This window comes from Eublepharis macularius, chromosome 13, assembly GCF_028583425.1.
Source record: "Eublepharis macularius isolate TG4126 chromosome 13, MPM_Emac_v1.0, whole genome shotgun sequence".
Classification (NCBI taxonomy): domain Eukaryota; kingdom Metazoa; phylum Chordata; class Lepidosauria; order Squamata; family Eublepharidae; genus Eublepharis; species Eublepharis macularius.
The window spans coordinates 50,902,622-50,930,454 of NC_072802.1; the positions used below are offsets into that span (position 1 = coordinate 50,902,622).

Below are 27,833 nucleotides of genomic sequence, written 5' to 3' on the forward strand. Positions count from 1 at the left end.
ATGCTCCAAAGGGGAGGAGCTGTGACTCAGTGATAGAGCATTTGCTTTGCATGCAGAAGGTCTCAGCTTCAATCCCTGACATCTCCCAGTTAACAGGATCAGGTAGGGGGTGATGTGAGACATTGGCAAGAGAGCCTGAAGAGCTGCAACCAGTCAGAGTGGACAGTACTAACCTTGAAAGACCAGTGCTCTGACTTACTTAAGGCAGCTTCGTGTATGTGTTCACTTGCCTTCTGGGGAGCAGGTGATAGCAGGCACCAGAAGCAGCACTGCCGGCTGCCACCTCTTCCTTTCCAGTTGGGGCAGCCATTGATATTTGTCCTCCTTCCTGTCCGGGGTGACCACCACTAGCTGCTTGCTCATCATCCTGGGCTGTCAGGCATTGGCAGCCATGAGCAGCCATGTCAGGTGCCTATTCTTGCTCCCAGCTTTGTTCTCAGTGGGCAGCAGCACCAAGGAGAAACAGCATTTGGTGCCAGCACCAGTGCTAGACAGTAGATGGAATAGAAGGATGCAGCTACCCTGCAGATGGAGGATTACATGAGAGTGAGAGAGGAAGTAGTGGAAGAGCATTTTGCCAAGGCCCCTGGGCTGATAATAAGGCAATGGTCCCAACTGTGGCACTAAAAAAGCTTTCCTGGACACCAGATGTAGTAATCTGTTTGACCAGTGGTGGTTACTGGCAGATATATGTCAGATCTGGTTGATGTAAATCTCCTTCCCTCTTCCACAGATGCGTTCTGAAGAAACAGCAGACTTACTGGCTGAAAAAGCCCAGATTACAGAAGAGGAAGCAAAACTCCTGGCTCAGAAAGCAGCTGAAGCAGAGCAGGAGATGCAGCGGATCAAGGCTACAGCCATCCGGACAGAGGATGAAAAACGCCTTATGGAGCAAAAGGTACTAGAGGCAGAGATGTTGGCACTGAAGATGGCAGAAGAATCTGAACGAAGGTAAGATTGGTGAGTGTGTGTACGTGCAAGGTGAACCTCATTGCATGCTTTACTCTACCTGCTCAGATTTTTATTCAGGACTAATTTCTTCTGGATCGCACACCAGCAGTAATAATTATTGTACTTTTGTTCTATCCAAGTATTGTGTGGGTGTGCTCATGCTCTCTCATCCCCCTTCCCCAGTACTCCCAAAATATTTAGTCTTTACTTTGCTTCTGTTTTTTCCTGCAAATGAATGGCTAAAACTTTACCCCCCCCCCCCCACACACACAAACATCCATCAAATAACATTCTGACAAATCATTATGAGCAAAATAATTGTGCTTATTATGAAACCCCATTTGCTTTTCCTTCTGTATCTCTGAGAGCTAGAAGTTCATTTTGCTGAGTAACTCAGGAATGTGCCCTGTTGATTGTGTCTGTGCACCACATGGCTTTGTGGCCTTGTCCAAAAGCCTTTTCTTGCATGCCCAGAAGTAGAAAACAAAAGATCACTTAGCTCAGACTGTGCCCAAGCATATAGAAGTAATAAGCTTCCTGCTACCATCCATGTTACATTAGTCAGTATAGTGTTGTGGTTGAGTAGCAGACTAGAGCCAGGGAGACCAGGTTCAAATCCCTGATCAGGGCCGTTTCCAGATGGCTTACCTGCCTCCGGAATGTTGCACCATCTTGCGGGGAAAATGCGAAATATCGCGTGACGTCGTGCAAAACTCGCGCGAGAAAACGCGATATTTCGCGTTTTCCCCGCAAGATGGCGCCACGTTCCGGAGGCAGGTAAGCCATCTGGAAATGGCCCAGGTGTGGTAACATACCTGGTTCAAATCCAGGAACATTAAGTGGCTTTAAGCCACTCTTCCCTCTCCAGTACTCCCCCATCCCTTCTCTCAAATCTGCAGAAAGGGAACAATGATACTAGTAAAATTTAGGTTTCTACTGTTTTGAAAGGAGATGAATACTTATATTGTAGATGAAGTTTGTATTAAAAATTTTAAAAGCAAAATTGAAACATAAATGTTTTTTTAAAATACAGGATTTACTCAAATGCAAGACAAAGTTTTTTCCTAGGTATGCCATAAAAAAGTGTGTGTGTGTGAGGGTGGGTCATTTAACATCCACACACAAGTTACAGTGACATCCAATAATAATTTTTCTGTCTGTATAACATTTCTAATGGGGTTCATCTTACATTTGGGGTCATTTTCCTTTCAAGTAAAATATGGTACTGACCTACTTTACAAGTTTTTAAAATATTGTTGAGTACCTGAAGCACTAAGAATGCTGTAAATAGAAGAATTATACTTCTCTAAATATAAATGACAAGTATTATCATATTTGGATCAGTGCAAGTGGCCCAGTTGAGTTGATGGCTTAAAAGGTAAAGGTAGTCCCCTGTACAAGCACCAAGTCATTACTGACCCATGGGGGGCCGTCGCATCACAACGTTTTCTTGGCAGACTTTTGCCAGGAAACCGGGTACTCGTTTTACCAACCTCAGAAGGATGGAAGGCTGAGTCAACCTTGAGCTGGCCACCTGAACCTGGCTTCCACCAAGATCGAACTCAGGTCGTGAGCAGAGCTTGGGCTGTACTGCAGCTTACCACTCTGCGCCACGGGACTCTTGAGTAGATGGCTTACCGAAGAAAATTTCTACACTTTTTACTACCACTTTCCTCCAGTGCTATTTGCTTTCCTCTCTCTCTCTCTGTCTCTGTCTCTGTCTCTGTCTCTGTCTCTGTCTCTCTCTCTCTCTCTCTCTCTCTCTCTCTCTCACACACACACACACACACATTCGCTCTGGCTTGGCTTACTAACTGCCCTCTTTGTGTGCTCATAAACAACTTCCTCCACACCTCCAAATTCTTGGACATGGGGGAGGAGAGTCACTCTCTTACGCATGAATATGGAGAAGGTAAGAAATGGCAGGAGAAAGACTTTACGCTTCTCCTGGCGTAGCATAAGTGAGACCTGGGATGTGGGGTTGTGTGCTGCTGGATGTCAGCAGAGATTCTGGGGTATTTGCCCAGGCTGGCAGGTGGATATGGGGAGCCTGCAGCCCCTCTCTCACACCCCTCTTTGGCTTAGCGCTACTGTACAAAATTAGTCATGGAGGAAGTGCCTTCTGGGTGAGCCCTTAGGTTTGAGCACCGACTGATTATTCAGCTGCTTAGCAAACACCGAGCTGTATTCTCCACTTAGATGCCATTAATTAAGTTTTTTGCCTCTAGATATTAAACGGAATTAATTACTTTCCCCCTTGTCCCACTATCTCGCTGCAGATCTCTCCCTCCCTTCCTATTCATGAGGCTCCTGCTGTACTCCAGGCCTCTGCTTTCCCAATCTTTGGGGCATATGAGGGCTGCTGCCAAGGGCTCTTGTCATAAGTTGCATTCATTAGTGGATAAATTAACAATAGTACTAATTTCATACCGGGCTCTTTTTTTTTTGTTCCTCCTGTGTTCAGGCTTCCGCCTTCTCTTATTCATTATTTCTACGTCTGGCTTGCCAAACATCTCATTCTTTTTGCCAGTTTTTTGTTCAGAAGCGGTGGCTTGCTTATATTTCTCCCAGCTTCTCCCCCTCCCGTTTATCTGCCTAGGAAGCTTCCCAAGGACCTGTCAAATATGAGGGGTGAGCAGCAGTTCTTGTACTCTTGAGCACCCTAATTAAGAACTGCTTATCCTATCTGGAATGGGTGGACTTAACTGCCCTTATTAGCAACATTAGATTATCATTTTGATTAGAAAGTAGAAACTTTTGCTCGCTGAACCAAACTATTCCTACAACTTGCCCTGAACAATAGTTGTGCTGATGAGGCAGTCCAATTTCCTGCTGTTTGGGAAAGAAGGAAGAAATGTAAGCGTGGGGCCATGATTATAGAGTAGGACTAGATCCATCGTTGCCCAGCTCTGGCCATTGGACTCATTTTTCTATTGCTGTACACAGGGCAAAGGAGGCAGATCAGCTCAAGCAGGACCTGCAGGAAGCTCGTGATTCTGAGCGCAGAGCCAAGCAGAAGCTTTTGGAAATTACCAGCAAGTCATCTTACACAGTAAGAACTCTCTGTACTACTATTCTGTCCCCCGATACTGAAGCCTCTTTACTCTGCATTCCAAAGGCCCAAATGCTACATTGGAAATTATGCAAATGGAGCAGATCTGTATCCATAAATTTGCATTCCTTTGTACAATTTTCACTATTGAGAATTAGAGAAATAGTCTTGTAAGACTAAGGAGATGGTGGTGGGGACATGAGGAGCATCTGGTAAATTAAATAGTCCTCCCATGGAACAATAAGCAGAGACTGCCAGCAATCTCTGTCACACACCACCAAGAGGACTAGAAACTTGGTCTGTTTCAAAATGAAGTCCTTTGTTTCCAGGGGTTTTACCTTCTGCTACTGAATTCCATATTAAAGGCTCTTTTGTGTGTATTTCTAGGGTCTATAGAAAAGGCCATGGAAATCTTCCTCTAAAAACACGCGCAAAATGATCTGCTAAAAGAAGTGTTTGTGCTCCTTTCTCATCTTAAGGATCCTTACAAGACTTCCCTGCTGTGTTCTTATTGAATGTAATCGGTCAGCTTTGTGTTAGTGAAATTTAGGCATCTGTTCCTGGATTTTACCAGGTGGCTGACTCTTCAAATCCCTTTACCATCTCCTCAGTAGTAGAAAAATAACAAGACACCTAATTAAATTGAAAGGCAGTAAACTCTTAAGAGGAGCAAAGTCTATGCATTGTTAAACAATCAGTTATTAAGCAGTGAAACTTGCTGTCATGTAGTGTTGTTGAGTTAAGTTATTTCCTTCTGCAGGTTCAGGATTTGTCTGTTCTGTTTCGTTTAAAACCTGGCAAATTCTAATGCTTGGAGTAGATAGTAGGATTGTAGAGGCAGCAAAATCATCCCTGTCTTGACAGCTCAACAGAAGTTGGACAAAAGATGGGAGAACAAAGGGAAAGGGACAGCCACGAAACAAGACACACTTTAAAGTTTCTGAAAGAGAAGCTATGAGCCCTCCCTCCCCCCCCCCCCCCATGGAAAGATGTTCAGCTGGGAAAAAGATAAGTGGAAAACTAGATGTTTGGGAAGAGCTGAAAGAGAGGTAATGTGGGACATAATATGGATAGGGAGATTGCAGGCAGTAGAGCAGCAGGGATGAGGAAGAAGGGTGATCATAATAGTGAGTCGGATTTTCCAGATTTCTAGACTGCTTTTATATTAAAAACATTCAGAGCAGTTCACAAGATAAAAATAACCATGCTAGAAATGTTGGGGGTGGGGGGGGCAGCTGGGGGGCGGCATTCTGAGCATGATGGGAACCCCACCAACCTTTCACCTGGGCGCCAGCAACACCGAAGCTGTCCAGTGATTGGCTGGGATAAGGAGTCATCACCCTGCCATGTAGGAGGGCAGTTATGTGGTTAGGGCAGGGAAGAATGAGGTTGAGCCTACCATCCAATTGGCTCTCCAAGCCTGTGTGTAGGGACCACCTTCTCTTTAGGCTGGCCTTTAAAAGCAATGTTTACCCACAGTGCAATGTTTCAGCATCCAGAGATATGGCAGTCTGTCAGACTATGGAATCCCAGTTATCTTGAGTTCGTCTCCCCCCCTTCTGCAAGAAGCACCAGGTCTCTTGGTTCAAAAGGTTTATTGAAAGACTATACTCAGGATACAGGTGTCCATGATCCAAGGGCTGGAGAGGCCCCTGGCTGAATGAAAGCTTTGTTGAGAATGGCATGTAAAACGAAAGTTACAATACATCAAACACCCAGTCCCACCTCCCCCTTAGTCCTGTCTGCAAAGGCCTGAGAAGAGGAGGACATCAAGGTCGTTGGCTGGACTGGATAGATAAGCCTCTTCGCTCCCATGAGTATGAATGGCCTGGACAACATCTGGGCCTAGAGGGAGGAAAACTGGAAAACTACTGGTTATAACATGAGATAACATGGCGGTACTCTGGCTAGAGAGTTGACATCCTGACACAGTCCTAGCATCATAACCTGCCTTCTTTCTTTGTGGCATAAAGCACAGCAGGTGCAGAAATGGTCATATGGCCTTGTTTTTGCTGCTGACCATGCTACTGTTCTAGATCTAGGTGAGCCCTAGTTACATGACAGCAGGCCTCTTGTACTGTATCTCTCCTTTTGTTGTTGGTAGACCTGATCCCTGTTGTCCCAGGAAATTCAGCTTGCACCCTCCTCCTCCTGTAGCTGCTTGTCCCTTGCTGTTCACTCAGGTGGTGGGATTTGGTAATTTGGGGAGGAGGGGGCCATAATCAAGGTGGTGCCTGAGACAACTTGTGTTAGAGCTCTGTTTCTATCAAGCCTTAGTTTCTGTTGGTGAGTAAACAGGATTTTCTTATGTCAGCGTGACAAAGACAGAATATCATGTGCAATGATAAAGCAGACTTAGAATTTCTCTCACAAACAGGAGCCATGAGTGATGTATTTTTATACCCCCCTCCCCACTTTTGTGGTATTCCTTTGCAAGTGTGTTGAATGCACATTTTGGTATGTGTCTTTTAAAAAAAAATTCCCTTGGCACTAAACTGCTGGCTCGTTTAGGGGAGGTGGGGGGGGTAGGTTTGTTGCTGTCACAAATAAACTCTATAAGCAGGTTCCTTTTACAGCATTTACCATCACACTGCATCACCCTGAGTGAGTGTTTAAACAAGCAGAACAAAGGTGGCTTGAATTTAATGGCTTTCCCCCTAGATTCTCTGAGGCTCTCTGCAAACCTTCAGAATCTTTTAAAGGGACTGAATGCAGTGGGGAACCGAGTGTGGCATTTCTAGCCAGAGGCCCCTTGAGCTGAGCACTGGCTGCTTGCACGCTTTATTGGAGAACCGTTTGGAACAAATACTCTTGGCTCTTTTTTCTCCCTGTTGTGCTAGCTGCCAGGGCTGCTAATTTAAGCAGGCTTGATGCCAGCAACTGGGTTATCGGGCCAGTTTCCTTTGGTCCTTGATGGGCTTTGTAGCTTTTTCATCCACATAGCTGGTTGGGAACTGAAAGCGTTGATCTGGCATGAGGGCAGGGGAGGAGGAGGAGAAGCCAAGGGAAGAGGTGGGTTCCTGCAGGCCCTAAGATACTGGACTGATCTGTAAAGGCTGATAATTATAATATTTACGGAACTTCTTTGCAAAGCTCCCGAACTGTTCAGTATGCATTATGATTGAAATACTTACAACCCCTTAAAGGAGGTTAACGTGATTGCCGCACGAGAGCTAATGCAGCCCAGGGGCTCTGGAGGCTAGGCTGTGAGTCAGGAAGTCCCTGCTGCAAATCTCACCATCTGCCACACGGGAATACTTGATTTTATTGTTTTTAATTTTATTTTTCAAAATGTTTATTTCCTGCCTTTCTATTTGAAAAGAGCTTAGTGTAGGCCAGCAACAAGACTGAAACAATACAAAAAGAAACCAGTGAAAATCAATCAAAACCAGAGTAATCAGAAAATCAAACCACCCCAGCAATACAAGAAGCATCAGGAGGAGGAGATGAAGAACAAATTTCAATCCTAACAGCTTCTTGAGTAGCTGCTTTTTCACTATTCACTGAAAAACAACAACATTAAGGACAAGTGTTCTTAGCTGTGGCACTGCAGCCAAAAATACCCTGTCCTGCATCCCAGCTTGCTGCAGACTGTAGAGAAATACAGAGAATGGCTCAGAGAGTTCATGTGGAAGGCGGTGGTTCTAAGCATATTATATCTTAATTGACTTTACCAAGTGGTTGGATTACTGAGACAATTCGTATGAAGCTTGTTAAATGTTTGAAACTTGCTGTCTCCATGCAAAGTATACTACAGTACAAATACAAATTTGGGTGTCTGTACTGGGGCTTACTTCTGTTCTTAAGGCCATGTGACCTGTTAGATATAGTGGGTGAAATTTTAACCCATAGCAATTTAACTCTAAATTGCTATGTTATGTATCTTGATGTTGGAAGAATCCTGCTTTGGAAGGCTGCTAGCTACAGGAGCTTAGTACTTTTGAGAACCATCAGGCCGGTGTGTCCTTGTCTAAACCCTTACAGAACAAAGCAGGCTTTCTTATCATGCATGCACCCCGTGTTCTCATTGGGAGCTAATCAGCAGGCATCACAAGTATATTTTTGCCTCTGGAGTCGAAGTGTAATTAAGGGGAACATTGTGGGATAGAAGTTTAGCTCCACCCCTCCAGCTGCATCAGTCCTAGAAATGTTCCATTGAGAACTGCGTCTCCTTGTTATACAGCCTACTGCTGTGCTCCCCAAGGATTTCTAAAAGGAGCCCTTACTGTTTCATTGCACACCTGCTTCTTCCATGCTTAGCTGGAATTTTCAGATCACCTGGGTTATCACTGCAATAGTTACAGTCCCTTTAAAAGGCCATAGTCTTCAGCAGCAGCAGTTGGGAGAGTAAGACAGTGTCAGAAGCACTGCATTTCAAGGGGCTTTTTAAAATGTGAGTAAAAAATCAACAAAAGTGATGGCAGATATAGAAGGACACATGTTCTGGTTCAAGCAGGTGCACTGAACCATGAGTAAGTTTACTATTACCAGTAGATGTGCCAGCCTGCTGTTCAAACAAAATGGAAAGTGTACCAGCAAGTAAGTTTATTTGCAAGTATGCACGCTGGACAGTGGGGACATTATTTCCTTCACTCTTGGCACATGAAATAGGAACCTGACACACCTATCCGTAAGAAGACTGAAAAAAGTTAGTAGTTCTGCAGTTCTATGCAGGCAGGCATTACCCTTTTTCCTCAGTGTTGGGACATGAGCTTGCACAAAACTCTTGTCGAGTAAGTGGTACATACCTCAGTGTCAAAGAGCATGAGACAATTGCTGCATAAATGAATATTTGTGTACACATTGGTGTACCTGCATGTGCACCAGAGCCATTGTTTTGGAGATGTTTGTGTGTGAGTGCATGTGTGCAGATTCTGATATAATTTCATATGACACAGCACTCAAGTTGTAACACAGAGATCAAGCCAGGGCAGTCTGATAATTGGATGATTGCACTTACATACAGATCTCCTAATTTAAAGCAGCTACTCACCAGCAATGATGAACTCACCCAACAGATAGCAATGGAGGAACTACAAACACATATGCTGACTTAGTCTCCATATCTGCTCAGGTAACACTATGATGGTACCTAATAATAGCTATTTAGCTGCTTGTTGTCCTGCACAATGTATGTCATTTTATATGCCAGAGATGGCCTTCTGCTTAGGACAAACAAGTCAATCTCTGTGAAGAAGCAGAAATGAGCACAAATCTGACATAAAAAATAATAACATTCAGAAACCAGCAGGAGAGCATTTCAGTCTCCCAGGTTGCTCCGCAGCTGATCTCAAATTCACCATTATTTAACAAAAGAATTTTGGACTCCAGAGTGAAATAGCTGAACTAGATTTCCCCCCCAGCAAATTCAATTTTATTCAATTAGGGCTTAGTGGGGTTTCTTTTGCCTGACTGGTGTTACATTAGTGTAGCTAGAAAGATAGTGTTATTATTGGAGACTGCTGCTCTTCTCATATTTGGGGACTGCATGGAAAGGTCACAGATCTACTGCTATGCCTTGCATATCAGACCTTATGCTGTATTTTGTCCTAAAAAAAGTTATGAACTGCCAACTGAGAATAACGCTTTGTGCATCTCACCAAAAGGTCGCCAGTCCACAAAAACATATACCACTATCAATGTGTTGGTCTTAACAGTGCCCCAAAAGAGTCATGTTTGCTGCTACAGACTGACGAGGCAGCTCATCTGGAGTTTGTACAATTAACTGTTGTTATTGCAGGAAATCTGATATGTTCAGCCTCCAAAAGTGCAAAGGTGTACGGCTCACCAGTATCCAAAGCAATCAGAGTATTAGGTCTGTCCTTTATTAAAAAAAAAGAGAGAAAATCAGCAAGCAACAGAATGATGGCTTCAGGGCTTATTTTGGGTTGCAGGTGGATGTTCATATAAGTTTTAAAAATCTCTGCATACTGAAAACAAGAATCTTTGGGAGAAAGTTAGGCTAGAACCCTTCTCCTTAACATACAGTGTGTGTGGTGCTGGTGGGGAGTTGTATAGCATGGCACTCAGTTACGTAAAAACTTACCTGCTGTCAGAAGTGGTACAACCCAGACATGCATTTAACATTTGAGGGCAGAACTAGACAAGATGGTGGGAGTTCCATAAATGGAGCTCACTGTGTGTGGGTGTCTGTGTATCTGTGTGTACATGTACACACATGTATAGGGGCCTGATCCTGACTGGGACTGGCAGGCGGGCAGACTGGTGGCATTGGAATAGTTCTCCTGTGTGGATTTCCTGATCTGAAAAGGCACTGTTTATCTGTAATTGGATCCCTATGCATCTTGTCTAGCACTGTCCTTTGTTAGTTATTTTGCATTTAGTTCCATTTTGGTATTCTGCTAGAAAGCAGCCTTCATGGTTCTTTAAAATATAAAGTGGGCTACCAAATGTTAGAAATAGGTTGTATCAAACACAGAATTTCAGCGTAGAAATACTGTTTTATATATGTTCTAAAAAGGGCTTTGTTTGTTTTTTAGCAGTTTGAGGAAATGTGTTTCCTGTTGGGAGACTAATGATATCTCGTTGTTGGCATTCAATAAGCTGCAAGATCATGGCCAGTTACCAATGGTGCCAGGGCATTAGTAAGCTACTGGCTCCTGCCAGTAGTGTGTCTTGTTACACAAGTGCCACCTGCTGTCTCCTTGTTCTTGACTCTTCAGAGTCAGGGTAAGCAGCTGCTGTTAACCCGCAATGGTGATTAATCTCTGCTTTGTTTTTAGCAGCCCATGAATTCAAGTACAACCACACTGCCTGCCGACTTGCCGACCTTCAGCCTCATCAGTGAAAGCTTGTCCTTTGACTTCAAGGATACAGACATGAAGAGATTGTCCATGGAGATAGAGAAAGAGAAGTAGGTAGCCTTGAGCCTTCCTAGAAGTAACTTGAAGACTATGCTGGCACTGTATAGGGGCAAAGCACAAAGCCCCTATGCAAAATAAACAAAGCAAAGACACTGGCAGAAAGGGCATTGAGGAGTGAAAGAGAGAGTACCCTGGTTCTAGACCATATTAAACTTCAGTAGTATTGTTTGCACCTGTTTATAGGATCAGGACCCCAGCTCCCTTCATTAGGTGCACTGCATGGCACTGTAGATGGTATTGGAGGACAGGAACTTGTACGATGGGGGGAAATAGTGGTGGGAAATCACACAGATAATATTTCTCTCTAAATAAATTTAATAATAACATGTCTGGTCCCACTGCGGAATATAAAAACTACAAAACTGAGTGCCCCCTTCCCCGCAGGCAAAGTAGGAATTTTTGTATAAGTGGGTGAGGTGAGGAGACTTACCAGGTATGCAGAAAAATATGACTGTAAATTAACAAAAAGAAATCCTCAAAAGATGGCCTTGTGAGAGTGAAAATGCCCCACATTGAGAGCAACTGAGCATCAGTTAAAGAAAAGAAAGGGGTATCAGCCTGCTCAAGCCTCCTGGAAGAGGCGATTTGGAGAGACTGAAGTGGAATTTTCAAATTGCCCTCCATGGGCCCCATCTTGTTGTCTTACTATTGAAGTGTTCTAATTGTTCTAATTACTCCTGCACCTAAATGGGTTCACCTGGCTTCTGATTCGTATATCTGACAGTGTTCCATAACATTTAGTAGGAGGTTGGACTAGATGACATTCATACTTGTTTCACTTCTACAAGTTTGCAAATAGTGGGATAACCCTGCCTTAGCATATCTTGTTGGTTCAGTTCAAAGTAGTATCAATTCTATCCTCTTGACAATGCTTCAGGAATAATTAAATAAGAAGCCTATTGTGTATTTTAGCTGCATCTGCAAAATAATTTGCTTTCACAGCTAACTGCAAACTTCTTTGTGTATGTGTGTTACCAGAGTGGAGTACATGGAGAAGAGCAAGCATCTCCAAGAGCAGCTAAATGAGCTGAAGACTGAAATAGAGGCTCTAAAGTTGAAGGAGAGGGAGACAGCTATGGATATATTGCACAATGAGAACAGCGACAGGGGAAATAGCAAACACAACACCATCAAAAAGGTACAGCACTTTGCCATGGTACTGTTTTGCAGAATGGAAGTTGCCGTTGGTTGTGTAATGCTCAATTTAGGCCACTTTGTGCGGAGACATCAGGCTCAGCAACCACACCAATTGCATTAGAACATCTGAATGAAAGTCAGGAAAACCCCACTAGCACTTGTCTACATTTGCATTATTAAACAGCATTAGATATTGTGTCCGATATCTAATTGCATGGAAAGGGGCATTTAAACCCCCGCCGGCTGGATCAGCTGCTTAGCGGGGATCTCCCCACCAAACAGCTGATCCGCAGGTTTAAATGCCCCTTTCCGTGCTGCTTTGCAGCGACACGGAAAGGGGCATTTAAACCCCTTGATCCAAAGCTTCCCAAAGCTATACAAATCACATCGGGATGCTTTGCTTCGGAAATCCTGAGTCATTGCAAATCGAGTCCGATTTGCAATGACCCAAATCGCACACCCCAGTAGCCTTATTATTAATCATTCTCTCTAACAGTAGGTCAGCAATACTCAGTCAGTGGCCCTTTGACAAGCTACCTGTGGCTCTCCTGAGTACTGTCACCCAATATGCCACCTACACCATGTTTCAGGAAAGTGGGCAATGCCCTTGCCTCTTGGGACTTGCAGTTGGCAAGTGGTTTCCACCTTGAAACAGCTGCTGCCAGCGGATGAGGTAAGCTGCAAGCCTCCCTGAGTTATAGGCCTTATGCCAGGGATGGGAGTAAATGTCATTCTTTTAGCTTACAGTAATTGTGAATGTGGCTCTCCACGGGCTTCATAGTGAGTACTAGTGCAGTAGATAGCTTCATGCAGATCTCTAGATCAGCAAAACAGGGCCACCAACAAACAGGACAGTGGAACTCTAAAACAGCAGGAAAAAATGTAAATTTTAACCACCCTCTCACACCCCTCAAAGCAGGGAAAAAATGGGCCGCACATAAGTGTCTTTTTCATGTTTACATGAAACCGTGGCAACGTGAGAGAAGTGGTACCAGTGGAAGAAACTTCCATGTTGCTGCTGTGAATGTCTCTGCCTTTGCAGTGGCAGTGAATCTACAACAGAGAGTCATTACCATGTGAAGGCAGCTGCTATTAATCTGAAGGGAAGTAACTGGCTTGCTGGCAAATAATAGAGGATCTACTTGACCTCTCACTGAGCCAAGGAAAGTTTGCAAAGCAAGGGATTAACCCTCTGCTTCACAAGGTTTTCTTAGGAGAGGCACAGAGGGATCTCTCTTATGACAAGTGCAGCCTGAGGGGAGTTAGGCTGGCTGGAAGCTGACTCTGTGCTTTGCTTGCAGCCTTTGGGCTGTGCATGGATTCTGGCCTTGTCCATTAGCCCACACACCTGTCCTACAGAAAATTTCTCTCAATGCAACATTTTGTTGCAGTTGATGTTATTTACCTCCATACTATGCTGCTCAACATGTTAAGCCTCTGTTAAAGGGACAGGGCACTTTTTTCTTCAGGCCCGCTGGCAACTCTAGCTGAAAGGGAAAGAATTATCCCACAATAGATTCATACATTTTGCTCACTTCTGTGTGATCCATCCATATGCAAGTTCAGGAGTGACTTGCATTGCAGTACCCTGGCCAGGGTCTCACCTCACCTTCTTAGTGCAAGCTTTACTCATGGGCTGGTACTGATTATGCTAAATTCTTACTTGGAGAAATCAAACTCTCTTAAATTTATCCTGCTGTTAGCAGCTCTAGTGTTATGTCCCCCTAGCTGAAAAATGCTTGATTTTTTTTTTAAATGAAAGGAATAAATAAAGCTTAGTATGTGAATGGAGATGTACTGTTAGAATGCTAAGTGCTCTTGCCAGGAAACCCTTCAGAGGAGGTAAGGAAAATCCACACATTTCAAAATGTCCCTTCCCACATTACTGAAAATGAAAAAGAGTTAGAATTAAGATTATTGTAACCTTTTCCCCTCTAGAGTAGGCTTACTACTTGTGCTTCCTCCTGTCACAGCAGAATAGCCTGTTACTCGTTATTTCTTCCTGTTTACCTGCTATTTTATAGAATAATACTTTTTGGAGACTCCTAACCTTCCTGTCGCTGCAGAAGTGGTGATATCTACATTTGTAAATGATTTGCTGGGAGAAAGGAATTCTGTAGATTGCCTTAAATATCTTTTATAGATCTCCAGGGCTTTTGTCAGCAATAAATTCCTCCCCTTCTTACTTTAAGTTACAGATAACTTAACTTTTATTAAAATAAACCTCGTGGGACAGAGGGATTGTTGTATACAAGAAAGCTAAGCAGTTGTTCCATCTCTTCTGTTTTGTTTTATTTTAATTTCTTTCCTGCTTTGTCTCAAAGGCTCGATGCTTGTGACTGTTCATCTGTATCTCTTTGCTCAGATCTTTTGAGATAGGCCAGGACAATCATCTTCAACTTTCTCCTGCTGAAGAAAAAGAACCCCATAGGCTTTTTTCCCAGATAAATTTATGTGCGTGTTACAGCAGACACCACCTTAGGCTGTTTCCTGCTCTGCTTGGGTCCTGCTAGTATGACCCACCTGTGATGGTGGCAAAATCCACCAGCTGTGAAAATCAGTAGAGGGAAGGGGGAGTGCCTTTTCTGGTGTTTATCAGCCACATCCCTCTCCCCCACTTCTGCTAATTAATTTGACAACACATTTTTTTTTGTTGATCAAAAGATTTTAAATGTAATCATTGCAGCTCAAAAAAAGATCTAAAGAAATGAGGGAGGGGGAGTTCTGCCGGCACGCACAGCTGAAGCATCATTTCTTTGGGCCTGGTGCAGAGCTTGTCATGTGCTTCTCCTCACCACACCCACTGATAATCTCCCATTATATAGCTTTCCTGGCCTCTTCAGACAGACTGTTCAATAAAGTGGGAGCCACCACAGAGAAAGCACAGAGGAGAAACATTGGTGCTTCTCCTGTGTTTATCAGTAAGGATATGCTCCATCAGCCTGGCTTATGGAAAACTTGATTAGCGCTTTCTCCTTTTGCTTTCTTCAGTCTACCTCAAAACAGCTCGCGTGTCTAGCAGGTTTTTTAAAAATTAAATTGTGGATGATGTCTACTGTTACAAGAAAATAGTCTCAGCCTTTATTTGTTGTTAAGTTGTTTTGTGCCCTTTTAAAGATGAATTTTAACTCATATTGCGATTGCTGCATTTTTCATGATTTAATTGTAGTGTTTAAAGATTTGTTTTCTGTTCTTCTTAACTGCCTCGGAGACTTACGTTAGTCAAAAGAAGGAATATAAATATTTTAAATAAATAGAAGTAAACCAAACTGGACTTACTAATTGCCAAGGCAGGCCCAAGACATTATGGTGTTTGACACCCCGCCCCTCAGACTAACATGGTACATGATATCCTGGGAAGTTCTTCCAATCAAATGAACAAGAACTTTAGCAAAACTTCTATTCATTTACATTGGACTTCCACAGAACTTCCCAGGGTGACTGTGCCCCATATGTTCTATATGTCTAACTTTTGTTCTGCCTACCACCTCATTTTCTAGTAATTGCCAACCACTGTTTCTCACTTCTGGTCAAGTGTTGTAGAAAATACATAACTAGGAATTGGCACTCTTAATTTGACGAAGGACCTTTGTGTGTTTGTTTTTCACTTTGCTGGTTTAGCCTCAAGCCCAGGGCAGAAGACCTATCTGCATTTGAGACTTCAAAGTAGGCTATTCCAAGGTACTTCGTGTGTGGTGGTGGGATGGTAATCTGTAATACTAACCTGTGCATGAGCTTGCCTGTGAAAATTTGCAGCTATGGCCAGCTTTCAGCACTGCAAACCCCACAGAGTAGCTTAAGCCTGATAACACCTCAGCAATGTGCTTTGCAAGTCTGAGATTCTGTGACTTGCCAACAACCACATGGTGCTGTGCTCCCATCCGAGTTGAATGCTCCTCCTTTTTGGTGCAGCTTTCTGCCTTGTGGGCAATTGCATTTGTCCAAGCTTGTTTTATTGGGGCAGGATCCATCTTGACAGAAGGATGCTTGGTATGGGAAAGCAGTCAGTATGACAGTCTTAAAAATTACCTTGCCATCTCTGCTTAGTTGGAGACCCAACAAAGAAAATACAGACCATTTGGAACACTCCTTTATAAAGCCTTTTTTCATATTCTTACCACATGGTGACCTTCCTTACATGGTGCAGGGGTAGACCGGTGTCCCTTCTCTCCATAACATCTATAGTATAATGGAGCAGTAATTTATTTAAATTTTTTCTAGGACATCCTTTCAAACAAAAGTTTCTTGAGGATGCTTTACAAGAGAGTCATAAAACTATACAAAATTCAGATTCCCATAATTAAAATAAAGATGATAATAGTAATTCTAATAGCAGCAGCACAATCTTAGAGCATAAAAAAGAGTAGTGACAAATCAGACAGTTATATAGAATAATAGCAGTGTGAAAACTTAGAGCATAAAACAGTAGCAACAATTAGCATGATTCTTCCTTTCAAAAGGGGGCAGGAAAGAGATTAATTGAATTGGGTTTATGCTCTTCAGACCTTTATGTGACTCACCTATGGCAGGTAAGTGATTGCTGCATAATTTCAGCAAAAGGACGATGACAGACTCTGCCACTGGATTTCCTCGTAAGTTTCTGCCCGCCATGCTGTCTGCACCTGCCTTATGCCCAGTCAAGCTGAAGCTCTCTAGTGGAGAAAAGGGGTCTGTGTCATCTAGACTTGTCACCTACTTTTGATTTTCACTTTCTGAGGTGGCTTTGTTTCTTCCCACCCTTTCAGTCTGCAGCTAAGAGAATTTTGTGAAAAACAAATCTTCTAAAAACTTTTCAAGCTGCCAATTTCCTCTCTAATCCAGCACTTCAAAGCAGCTCTGTAGTCTTTGGTTGCCTCTGCAAGGATGTGCTCACCTCCTGCTCTGTGCATTTGCTTCTCAGTCTGTTGTTTGCTCAACAGAATAATTCAGTGAAGGAAAGGGAGGGTCGATGTCCGCAAGAAGTGGGAGCATCAGCTAAAAGGAAAGCTGCTAAGAATGTTCCTGTGAGACCAACCTTAATTGAAGCTCATTGCTGTTGTTGTCAGTTCTAAGGTGGTGTAGCCGGGGCCAGAGTCTGCTAATTGTCTGCTGTCATGTGGAATCCTGAAAGGCAAAGGATAAGAGGAACAATTAGATTCTTGGTTATCCAGTTAATATCTATTTCCTGGTGGGTTTTTTTTTTGAGCTACTAATGTTTGAGGCGATTAAAGATGATAGTGGAAATGTTTACTTTCTGGCAGCACTAGAAGTCTATTTGATTTTGTAGGTGGCTGCTTTTGGGTCATGTGGAGGTGGTTGACCAGGGCACGAACTGGGAAAATGGCGGTTTGTTGCAGTTCGTGGTTCATTGCATTCCACAAACCAGCATGAAATTGCCCAGTTTGCAAACTGGTTTGTGAATACATCACTTCCAGGGCAGCAGAAGGTCTGCAGAAAGCCCCTCCCACTTTGCCTAGGAAATTGATTGATCAGCACCAGGCTGTCTGCAGTGATGAACCCAAAAACAAACCAAATGAACCAGCCTAAAAATCATAGTTTGTTGCAGTTCATCAGAAATGAGCTCTGACGAACTATCAGTTCGTGAACAACAACAACAAAAAAGTGGCCCGGTTTGTGATGAACTTTAGTTCGTATTTCGGTTCGTGCCCATCGTTTTCCTGGCCTTTGCCCAGTTATTCGTTGCATCTTGTCCATCAGGTGGAGCACCTTGTTGGCCCAGTTTTTGTGACAATATGAAAATTTACTGTGATTGAAGCTCAACATGGGACAACCTTCATTGTCTGGAACCAAGCTAGCAAAACAAATGCAACTGTTACACAATGCTTTAAACCAGTGATACTCACTCATTGGCTCAGGAGCCACATGTTATGCCAGCTGTGGCTCTTCTGAGCATTGTTCCCCAGTGAGACACTTGCCCCATATTTCCAGAAACTGGGCAAGGATCTTGCTGAATGGGGCTTCTGATTAGCAAGTGGCTTCAACCTTGAAACGGCTGCGAGCCTCCCTGCAGTGCAAGTCTTACAAGTAACTGTGGCTGTTTTGGTTGAAGATAATTGTGAATGTGGCTCTTTGTAAGCTTCAGATTTAGTACCACTGCACTAAACCCATGGAATTCTGCTCTGATGGCATGCGACTTTGGTTAAACAGGTGCTGTCCTCAGTTATATTTTGCATTATCTTTGTCCTTTTCTTGCTGCATGGTTCCTTAAACTAACTTGTTTTTCTTGAATCCCACACCTTTTAAAAATCTTTGTTTTGGGGCACATGTTTCAAGTTAAGGCTTCAGTGTTCCTTCACCCTAACGTTGACATTGGAGGTGATTGGCATGAAAATTGCAGTCAACAGGTTCCAAGCACAATCCCACAATTGTTGATTGATTGCAATGATTGTCGCACAGTGACTGATCACATTGTTACTGTTACATTCATCCAAGATATTGTGTATCACATCAAGCCTGGTAGCACGAAGAGGCTGTCTCAGGTCAGTTGTCCCCTGTACAGCTGTTGAGTTGACTGCACTTGATACCCTCCATTGAATGGTATGCCGTCTTTCTCACAGGTTCTGATATTGAGAATCTCTTTGGACCATTGCACTTTGTTTGGACTGGATGTGTTTATTTCCTTCTGAAGCCTGCCTTTTAAAATCAGTTTTTGTGTTTCAAGAGTCACTTCACTTCATGTTCCTTACCAAAAGAACCACTAGCCCATGCTTGTTGAATGCCTTGAGCATTGGCTGATTCAACAGACTGTCTTTGATGACTGCCATTGGCACTGCTTACTTATGTGTAGGTTTATATGTGTTGGTACACTCATGTTTGAAATGTATACTAGCACTTGAAATGCTAGTTTGAAATGTATACTAGCACTTTCATATTTTTACCTAACTTGCTAAAAGATGCTGAGCAAAAATAATAATCATCTTGGGTGAAGTTGTTGATTCAGTTGTATAGATGAGCCTGGTAGGCGTGTTTGCTCTAAACAGCACTGACATTCAGAAAAGCAGCATTCTTCAACTGCTGCTAGTTATGCAAACTGAGCATATCTGCATTATTTCACTAATTTTGCTTAATTTGGTTCTGTTTCTGCCAGTCCCAGATTAATGCAGGACATTACATTTCCATCTCCCAAACAATGGGTAACCTTATTCTGAAATTTCATTAAGCGTTGCACATTTTGTAGATGTTATCTTCATCATAACCACAAGGGCTAGAAACTTGCTTTTTTAAAAAACAGGAAAGCTGAGTTTCAAGTAACAAAATTCTGTGTATACTGCTCACTATGTCTTGTGCTTTTTTTCTCTGCTTGTGTAGAATTGCAGCCTTCTCGCACCCTTATTGTAGAGCCCTCATTTAAAAGCCAACCCAAGCTAGACACCTTGTCTTGATGTTGGCTCTGTTTGTGCTGTATGTTAGTGAGTTGAGAATGATGGATTCTTACTGGACTTTTCAACAGATTATTATATCCACAGGTAGAAACCAGTAGGCGCCTTTAAGAAAAACTTTTATATTTTGGGGTGTCTGTTGTTTTCCAGCCTGCAATCCAAAGAAGTTCAGAAGTTCTCTTCCACGCTTTTGTGGAATGCTGCATTGTGTTTCTTTGCACCATTTTTTTTACTTTCTCCCGTTCCATGCTCTAACGAAGCCACGCATATCAAGAGCATGATTTTTAAAAATTACATCTTTGTCTGAGAGAGCATCTACAAAACCTAAAGCACCACCATTAGCCCTAAAGATTTCCTGTTTCTCTCCTGGCACTAGCTTCAGCAGTGGTAATGAGGTTTAGCTATTTTATGTGAACTGTAAAGACCATTTGGGCTTGTTCATCTTGACTAAAGTTAAGTGACACAAATTGTATAATATCTGAAGCTTTCTCTGTTCATTTAGACAGCAGTTACCTAATGAAAATTCCCTGATCTTGCACTTTTTGCCAGTTTGTGCTTTAAGGATAAAAAAGCGGGAGGGGGGGACAGAAAATGAACATGAGGTAGTTGATTTTACTTTTTCAGACCTCTGAAAAGTTTGGGTAAAGGTTCAAGTGGTATATTAACTAGCTTACCATCAGAGCACATGGCACTTTGTTACATAAGCAAGTGGAGACAGGTCCCTGTCCTAAGACAGCCAAAATTTTGCAGTAGGGAATGGGGGAATGAGAAAGTAGCAAAAGTAACCATGATGAATGTGAACAAATGCACTGACCTGTTCATTCGTTTCAGTGTGAATACAAACTTAAGAGTTAAAAACCAAAGGCTTTGAGGGGGAATGCAGGGGTGGTGGTAGTAGGTTAGTGTTTTGAGAGGAGGGCTCTAAGCACATGGGGGAAACTGTGTGATGAAGCTTAACAGTTGGCTCTCCAGTTTGACCTCTGGCTTATTTTGAGAATCCCAGCATCGTTGATAGTTTGGGGGAAATCCAACTCTATATAAGTTAGAATAAAGAAAACCTTTCTGTTTCTGCCAGGTCTAAAGGAATCTCTAAGCTGAGAGAGACCCTTCTGTAACTAAGCCTTGATATGCTGCAGGCTATTTTTGTGACCTCTGGGTCTTCCCATCAACTGCTGAAGAAGTCTGCTAAGTTTTTCGTATTTAATTATGTGGTTAACATGCTAATCCCTTTTTATGAGTTCTGTGGGCCCAGCACAGGCATCTCCTGGAAACTGATTTTCTCCCCATCTAGCATGCTGGCTCTACTAATTCCTGCTGGCTGAGCTTCAGGAAGGCTTTTTTGCCTTAGGGATGCAATGTTGTCTAGATTCTCTGTGTGACTTTAGAGGTTTCTCTTTGGCCAGTTGATGATCCTGCAATGAATACTCAGCCAGAGGAGGCAGATCTGCTTTAGACTTTGTTTTTTGCAATGCAGCAACAGCATGCATTTTGCAATATATACACATGTTTCTGGCCGTGGTTTAATTAAGATATAATGCCAAACTGTCATTTGGTGCTATATGAATGAGTCTTGTGTTGGTGTGCTTCCTCCTCAGTCACACACTTGGAGCGGATTAATGACTTTGAATGTATTGCCAACCGTGGTCCATAATGTTGTATCTAAACCACTGTGGCTGGTGTTAAATATGAAATTGTAAATTGACTTCCTAGACCTGGCCTTGTACTCAGGTGTTGCATGTGTCTCATCTGATTCTTAAATTTGAGATAGGTACCTCCTGAGTTGATTGTGCCTCCCAGACTCTATCTACCACATTTTTATCCTGCCCATCCCTCAAGGAGCTCACGTGTAATTAATCTGTCCTCCATATTTATTCTTGCAACAAACTCATGAGGTAGGTTAGCCTGAGAGAGCATGACTGGCCCAAGGCCACCCAATGAGCTTCATTGCTGAGTGGGGATTTCCAAGGCCTATTCTGATACTCTGATCACTGTACCACACTGGCTTCTGTGATGGCCAAGGGATTTAGGGTGTACTGTGTCTTGGCATGGAAATAAAGCAGTTTGGAGGCAACTTTGGACTGCTTTGGCCCTGGCTATCATGGGAGCACTGTCTGGCAGTAGGCCCCTTTTCAAGCCTGGTTCCTGCCATCTGGCTGACCTAATGTACCAGTTGTGAGTCTAGAGGGACTCAGCCAGTCCCTTTAGAGCTACAGAGAAGTAGCTACATGGCAGTAGGACCTTTCTGAAGGGTTTGTGGATGAGAATAACTAGCTGCTCAGAGGAATGAGGACTGTAGTAAACAGATGAGACAGAGCATGCACATTTCTCCTTTCATTCAGGAAAACAATATTGCTGATCAGTTCCCTTCCTTCCTTCCTTCTCAGTGGAAGGGCTACCACTATTGGTGTCTGTCAAACAATGTTTCACATGTAGATTGCATCCCCTGTGCTTTTTCAGCATTATTTTTTTTTATCCTGGGGCAAGGATTATGGGAGAGGTAGCTGTTGTACATAATGTTATTCAATACAGAGGCAAGCCAGTCACTTGTTTGAGTGAGTTGTTGCTCCATGACAATCATCCAAGTAGGTTGGCAAACAGAGTGCGTTTAATCTTCAGTGTGATAGGGCAAAAGTCAGACCAGTGGGCAAGAAAACTCAAGGACAAGTTAATCCCATGCTGCTTTCCCTCTAAAATATATGCATATGGCAGTATTATTGTTAATTACTGTATTATTTTAATCATGTATGTGAATTCCCACTGCTCTTAACCAGAGGTAACATTCCAGTTGAGCTGTATCTAAGGGGCAGTGGAAAGGAGGGGGGAATTTGCATGTGTTGGGAAGGGACTGGGAGCATGCACAATCATCTAGCCCAGTGGTTCCCAAGCTTTTTGGTACAGTGACCCACAAGTCTAAATTTACTTCATATGGTGACCCATCACGGGATGGCCCAAGAGATTGAGAAGATGCTGGGAGGTGAGGCACTGGTTTGAGGAGATGTGAGAAGAGGGCAAATGTCAGTGGTGGGTGCCAAGGACCTCAACGCAGTACATCTCCCACAGCAGGTACAGGGCTGTGAGGCACTGCAGATGGCTGGGCAAGAGCTTGGGCTGATGAAGGAGCAGTGTCAAGAGAGAGCCTATGCTTGCACACACCACTTTCTCTCTTCTTCCTTGCTTTTCCATGCACTGAACAGCAACCACTTATTCTCCATCCCCCCGCCTTTCTTCCGCTTACTATTGTAAAGTTACTAGTTGCCAGACAGCTTTCCCCCCTCATTGTTGCAAAGGGAGAAGGCCAGGCAAGAATGTGAGAAGCTAGAAAGGAGAGGAGAGAAAGAGAAGGATGTAAAGGGCATGATCCACCATTAGGGATGGCTGGTCTGCAACCCAGTTTTAAAGGGTTTGCAACCTACTTTTGGGTCCTGGCTCACAGGTTGGGAAACTCTGTTTTAACTTACTTCTGATCCTTAGTCTCCCATTAAGATAAAGGCAAAGTTATGTCTTATGGTATGGTTTTGAAGACTCATGATGGAGCAATCTTGCTAAAGCTAAGCATGTTTGGCTCTGGTCAGTGCCTAGATGGAAGCCTGCATGGCACACCTGTGTACTCCATACTGAATTCAAATGCTGTTACATCTGTTTGAAAGAGATGGAAAGAGCCATGTATAATTTGTTGCTGGTCATACTACTAACCTTTGAGAGGCCTATAAGTTATATCTTCAGTGCCTTAAGATTACGTAGAATAAGATGATAGATCTGGATGTAGAAAATTGAGTGGTATTCATTCTGATATGTGCAGCATCCTCCTTATTCAGTATTATCCTTTTCCTCCCCAGCTGTTTCATAGCTTGCTTTGAAAGTCTGGTTCAAGGTAAACTATTTTGGTCTTTTTTGAAACAAAGGAGGATGTGGCAGATTGCCAGGGGGAAAAAGAGATCGTGAAAAGGGTGCACATGTGTGTCTGTAATAAGTTTTCTGAATGCTGAATTTCAATAGTGTCTGGACAAATTTGACTTTCTTCCAATTATAACGGCAAGTACATTAATAGAAAGCTTTTTTTACAAGCAGTGGGGGATCCTGGGGAGTATCTTGAAAGTGGTTTCAAAGGGAAGTGGCAAAGATGTCAGGGTGACCTTCTTTCTGCAAAATATGGTCTCTGTGCAGCTTGCCAGGGACAGGTAAATGAGATGCCGTTAACTTTTTATGCTGTTAAAATCTAAGGCGATGATAATGGCATAGATAACCAAAAGATGAATGATTAATGTTCAAAGGGCTTAACTTAAAATTGCATGTGCATCTTTGCAGTGAAGCCCCGATGACCACTTTGAGCTTAAAAAAAACTCAGGCAACTTGCAGAGGGCATAGAAATTGTGTGTGTGTTTACCTCTTTCCATACCTACTCCTCCACTTCAAATCATCCCTACTAAAACAACTTCAACTTTTCTCTCTCTCTCTCTCTTAAAGAACCAGAGGAGTTAGCCGTGTTAGTCTGTAGTAGCAAAATCAAAAGGAGTCCAGTAGCACCTTTAAGACTAACCAATTTTATTGTAGCATAAGCTTTCGAGAATCACAGTTCTCTTCATCAGATGCATGGAGGGCAGAAAGAAACTGGTCAAATATGGAGGAGGAGAGAGGAGGACTCTTTTTGATTTTGCTACTACAGACTAACACGGCAAACTCCTTTGAACCTTTACACAAACAAACTGATCCCCACATCAAAATAAGCTGTTTGCATCTCCATATCAAAGGAGTTGTTTACATCCCTCCTCTCTCCTCCTCTATATTTAACCAGTTTCTTTCTGCCCTCCATGCATCTGACGAAGAGAACTGTGATTCTCAAAAGCTTATGCTACAATAAAATTGGTTAGTCTTAAAGGTGCTACTGGACTCTTTTTGATTTTTCTGTTGAAGAAGAAGAACCTGTCAAAGTTTTTAAACCCAAAGCCTCTGTTCCTCATTTTTTTTCTCTGGAGTATGAAACGGACAGCTTCTGATATTCTTGACCCTGCTGCTGCATCTGTTGGAGTGTTCAGGGCTCTGTGGTGCCTGGAAACTGAAACACCCTGCTTGAAAGGAAAAGAGCATTTTCACTCTCCTCTTCCTGTTCTTTCTCCTCCCACTCAACCATAATCTCGTTTATTGGTGAAGGAATCTAAATGGATTTGGTGGTCTCATTTCAATTCCATGTAATTTTGCCAAGCTAGCAGAAGTTCAGTGTCTGTCGTTATTGAGTTATCTGCTGTAAAACGGCTCTGACTGCAATGTAGTTATTGGTTGCTTAAAATCAAATAACTTGGACCCCCTGGGGAATGGAGAAGCCCAGCACAGAGGAACAGGACATATTCCGTTCCTCTTTCCCTTTCTTGCACCTCTAGACCATTCTTGCTAATGGCTGCAGCTTAATAGCCCTCCTTCCCTCTTTATCCCTCCTTTTTTTGCCTTTTGATTTGTCCTGGTAGTGCATTCTAGAGTCTTTTCTCCCTCCCTCCCTTCACAAAGGAGTTCTTCACACAATACTGCCTTGTGTAATCAATTTTCTTTCTGCGACAAAAATGAAATTTGCTCCTAATCACTCTGATTGGCTTGCATGATCTTGCTGCGCACACATTTCTCTTGCATTGCTGTAGAAGGAAAAAGAAACTCACATACGTCCCTCTCCAGCCCACCCTGGCTGCATGAGAGAAACAGCTTGTGGCTGATCCAGTTTTTTTCTAGAAATGGGGATGCCTGAGGAAGAAGCAACAGGCATGGGGGTAGTTGGATAAGTAACTCCTTATCTTTAACTGCCAGGTTATTTGGATAAGAAAAACTAAATGAAAGAAGCATGGAAACCAGTGGCATTTGCTGCACCACACTCTCCCTGCAGACAACAGCGTAGGCAGTGCTGGCCACAGAAGTGTGTTATCTGCTACAGCTGATTAGTCTGATGCAGGGAAGAGTGAAATTGGCAGCTTCCAGAATTGATGGGCAAAATTTCTTGTTGGTGGGATTGTCTTGGGACAGAGAGCTCTGCATTTAACATATATGTGCATATGCGCGCAAACATACATGGGAACAAAACAGCACATTAACTGTTTCAAGATATTCCCTTTTGCTATATCCTGCTGATGTTGCCCTTGTGGCTCCACTCTTTGCCACCTAGCAGCCTCTCCACAGAAACTCAGTGAGACTTTTTTGGGCTCTGATCTTCTTTCCAGTGGGCTAGATGTGTCAGGTTTTGTCATGCCAGGCACAGTCTGGATGCAGTCAGTATGTGGCAACCTCAGAGCTGCTCTGATCTACCCCTCAAGTCCAGTGACTGTCAAAAGCAATAGGCAGGCTGACAGGCGAAATGCTAGGCAGGATCAAAGCATATTCACCTGAGCATTTTGCGCTCATGTTGGAAGCGCCAGGGAAAGCCAAACAAAGCACACACAGCTGCCTGGAGTTCCTCCCCGGTCCAAGGCCAGAGCATTTAATCTATTCCGAGCCTACAGTTTCCAGAACAAACATTCCCTGCAGGATCAGAGAAGGAAAGTGGCAGCCTGCTCAGTCAAAAGCAAACTTAATTCCTCCGGTGGGGTGATGGTGGAGATCGTTTGCACACGGCTGACTTTAATTGGATATGGGGAGGCATCTGGACAAAAGATGTGGATCAGCTCCAGAGCTGGGTGGAAACTCCCCAGTTCATGAGATTGTGCCTCATGCTGTCAGGATTCATTGCACACCTGGACTAACAAATAAAAATTGGTTGCAGCAATAGGGGATGCTAGCCAGATCTCCTTGGACAAAATTTTGTCCTTCCCAATTCCTGTCCTAGAAATAGACACCCCTGCAGCTTATCATGAACATTTTGCTACTCATTATGAGGTGATGGAATTGTTCTGAGTGACTGTTGGGGGTCAAGAAATATGGTTTGTTCCTCTTCTCCACATTCCTGTTTGGAGATATGGGGAAAGGTTTTAAATCCAAGAACCTTATTTGCTGTTGGCCAGTATCTGCTTGAGACAACATTATGTCTTTGCCAAGCGTATTTCCAAAAGGTATGAATGAACGCAGGATTTTTTATTTGGTTCTGATTCAGGTCATTTATTTTCATTGATAGTTTTGCTTGAATTCTTTTATGTTGCTGTAGCACATTTGGATTAGTTAATCAAGTTGATAGTCAAATTTCAGGGAGATAAGAGAGACAATGAAAGACTACACATTCCCAGCTCTGTTTAACACTCTCTCTAGTTGGGATGAAACTCTTGGAGACTGTAGTCCTCCACCAAGGGATTATTCTAACTGAATTGCAGATGGAGAGAAGAGGAAGTTCTGGTTTTTACAGATCATTAAATTTCTCCCTTGCACAGTAAGGACACCGACCAGGTGATGCGTTTTTCCTGTGATCTTCCCAGTATAGGCTTGTTTCTAAATCAAAAGGGCAAGGAGTGCTAAAGCCTGCATGTATGCATACACGCGAACACACGCATTGTGCTAGCTTCAACTTTTCAGTATCTGTCTTCTAACACTTTCCAAACTTAACTTCCTGGTATTCAATGAAGATCAGTGAGTTCTCTTAGAGAAAATGAAATTATTCAAACAGATGAGCAGAGCACAATACAGCACAGGTGGATGTGAGAGATACATCTGTCTGCCCAGATGTTCTGTTTTTTGGGGGGGGGGAATAAAACTCCACACAACATGTTGTAATGTAAACATGATCAAAGTGTCCCAGTTGGGTGTTGTATCCATGAGGCATATATCTGCCGAGTTGCACTTTCCCTTAGCTGACCCTCCCCTCTCTACAACTCAGGAAATGGACATTTAAAGACAGTCTGGGAAAATGAAAAGTGAAAGCTGAGCACAGCTGCAGACATGGCTACACCACAAGAAAAATAGTCAGAATTGGCCTTGTTGCTTTGGTTCCAAAAGGTAATTTCATTTTGGACTAGTTAACCTCCTGAGGTTAACAAGTCTTAAATATATTAGGGGTGGATTTGACTGGTTATTTTCTGAATGCATATACTTGCACATAAGAGCTGCTGTTGTTTTACCTGATTTTCACAAGGGGGAGGAGCCAAAATAGATCCTGGTCCCAAAGTTATAGCATCACTAAGCAGTCTTGTAGGAACCCTGGAGGCCTTGAATATATACTGCAGAGGCATCCAGATGAATGCTTTGTGATGCCTCCCCACCCTAGCTGCCAAATCGTGGTTTAAACCTGGGCTAGGGAACAGTGCTGGAGACAAGCTTTGCTCGGTCAGCTGACACTTCAGCCTGTTGGGTTGGGTCCTATGGAGCAGGCCAGTACAGGTATCATGTGTTTTGTGAGGCATCCGGACAATTACATTGGCTGTGGTGTTGCAAGGCTCAGCTAGTTTGTAGTTGAAGGCAATTTGTTTGCAAAGAGTAGGCAGAGCTGATTCTCCCAAGATAAAACTACATGGAGATTGCATGGCTGCTGCT

The 27,833-nt window shown here is 43.1% G+C and overlaps 1 protein-coding gene across 7 annotated transcripts in view; it reads left to right on the plus strand.

Moving 5' to 3' along the window:
• NF2 (NF2, moesin-ezrin-radixin like (MERLIN) tumor suppressor) overlaps positions 1-27,833 on the plus strand; it is an 85,730-nt gene that overhangs the window by 46,448 nt on the left and 11,449 nt on the right. For 3 of the 7 annotated variants that reach the window (XM_054996096.1, XM_054996090.1, XM_054996089.1), the window contains 4 exons: positions 734-951; positions 3,898-4,003; positions 10,747-10,877; positions 11,866-12,025. In XM_054996096.1, coding sequence (XP_054852071.1) covers positions 734-951; positions 3,898-4,003; positions 10,747-10,877; positions 11,866-12,025 — 615 coding nt within the window. Of the gene's footprint in view, positions 1-733; positions 952-3,897; positions 4,004-10,746; positions 10,878-11,865; positions 12,026-15,645; positions 15,706-27,833 lie in introns of all 7 variants that reach the window. The other 4 variants (XM_054996093.1, XM_054996094.1, XM_054996095.1 and 1 more) reach the window with 4 other exon arrangements.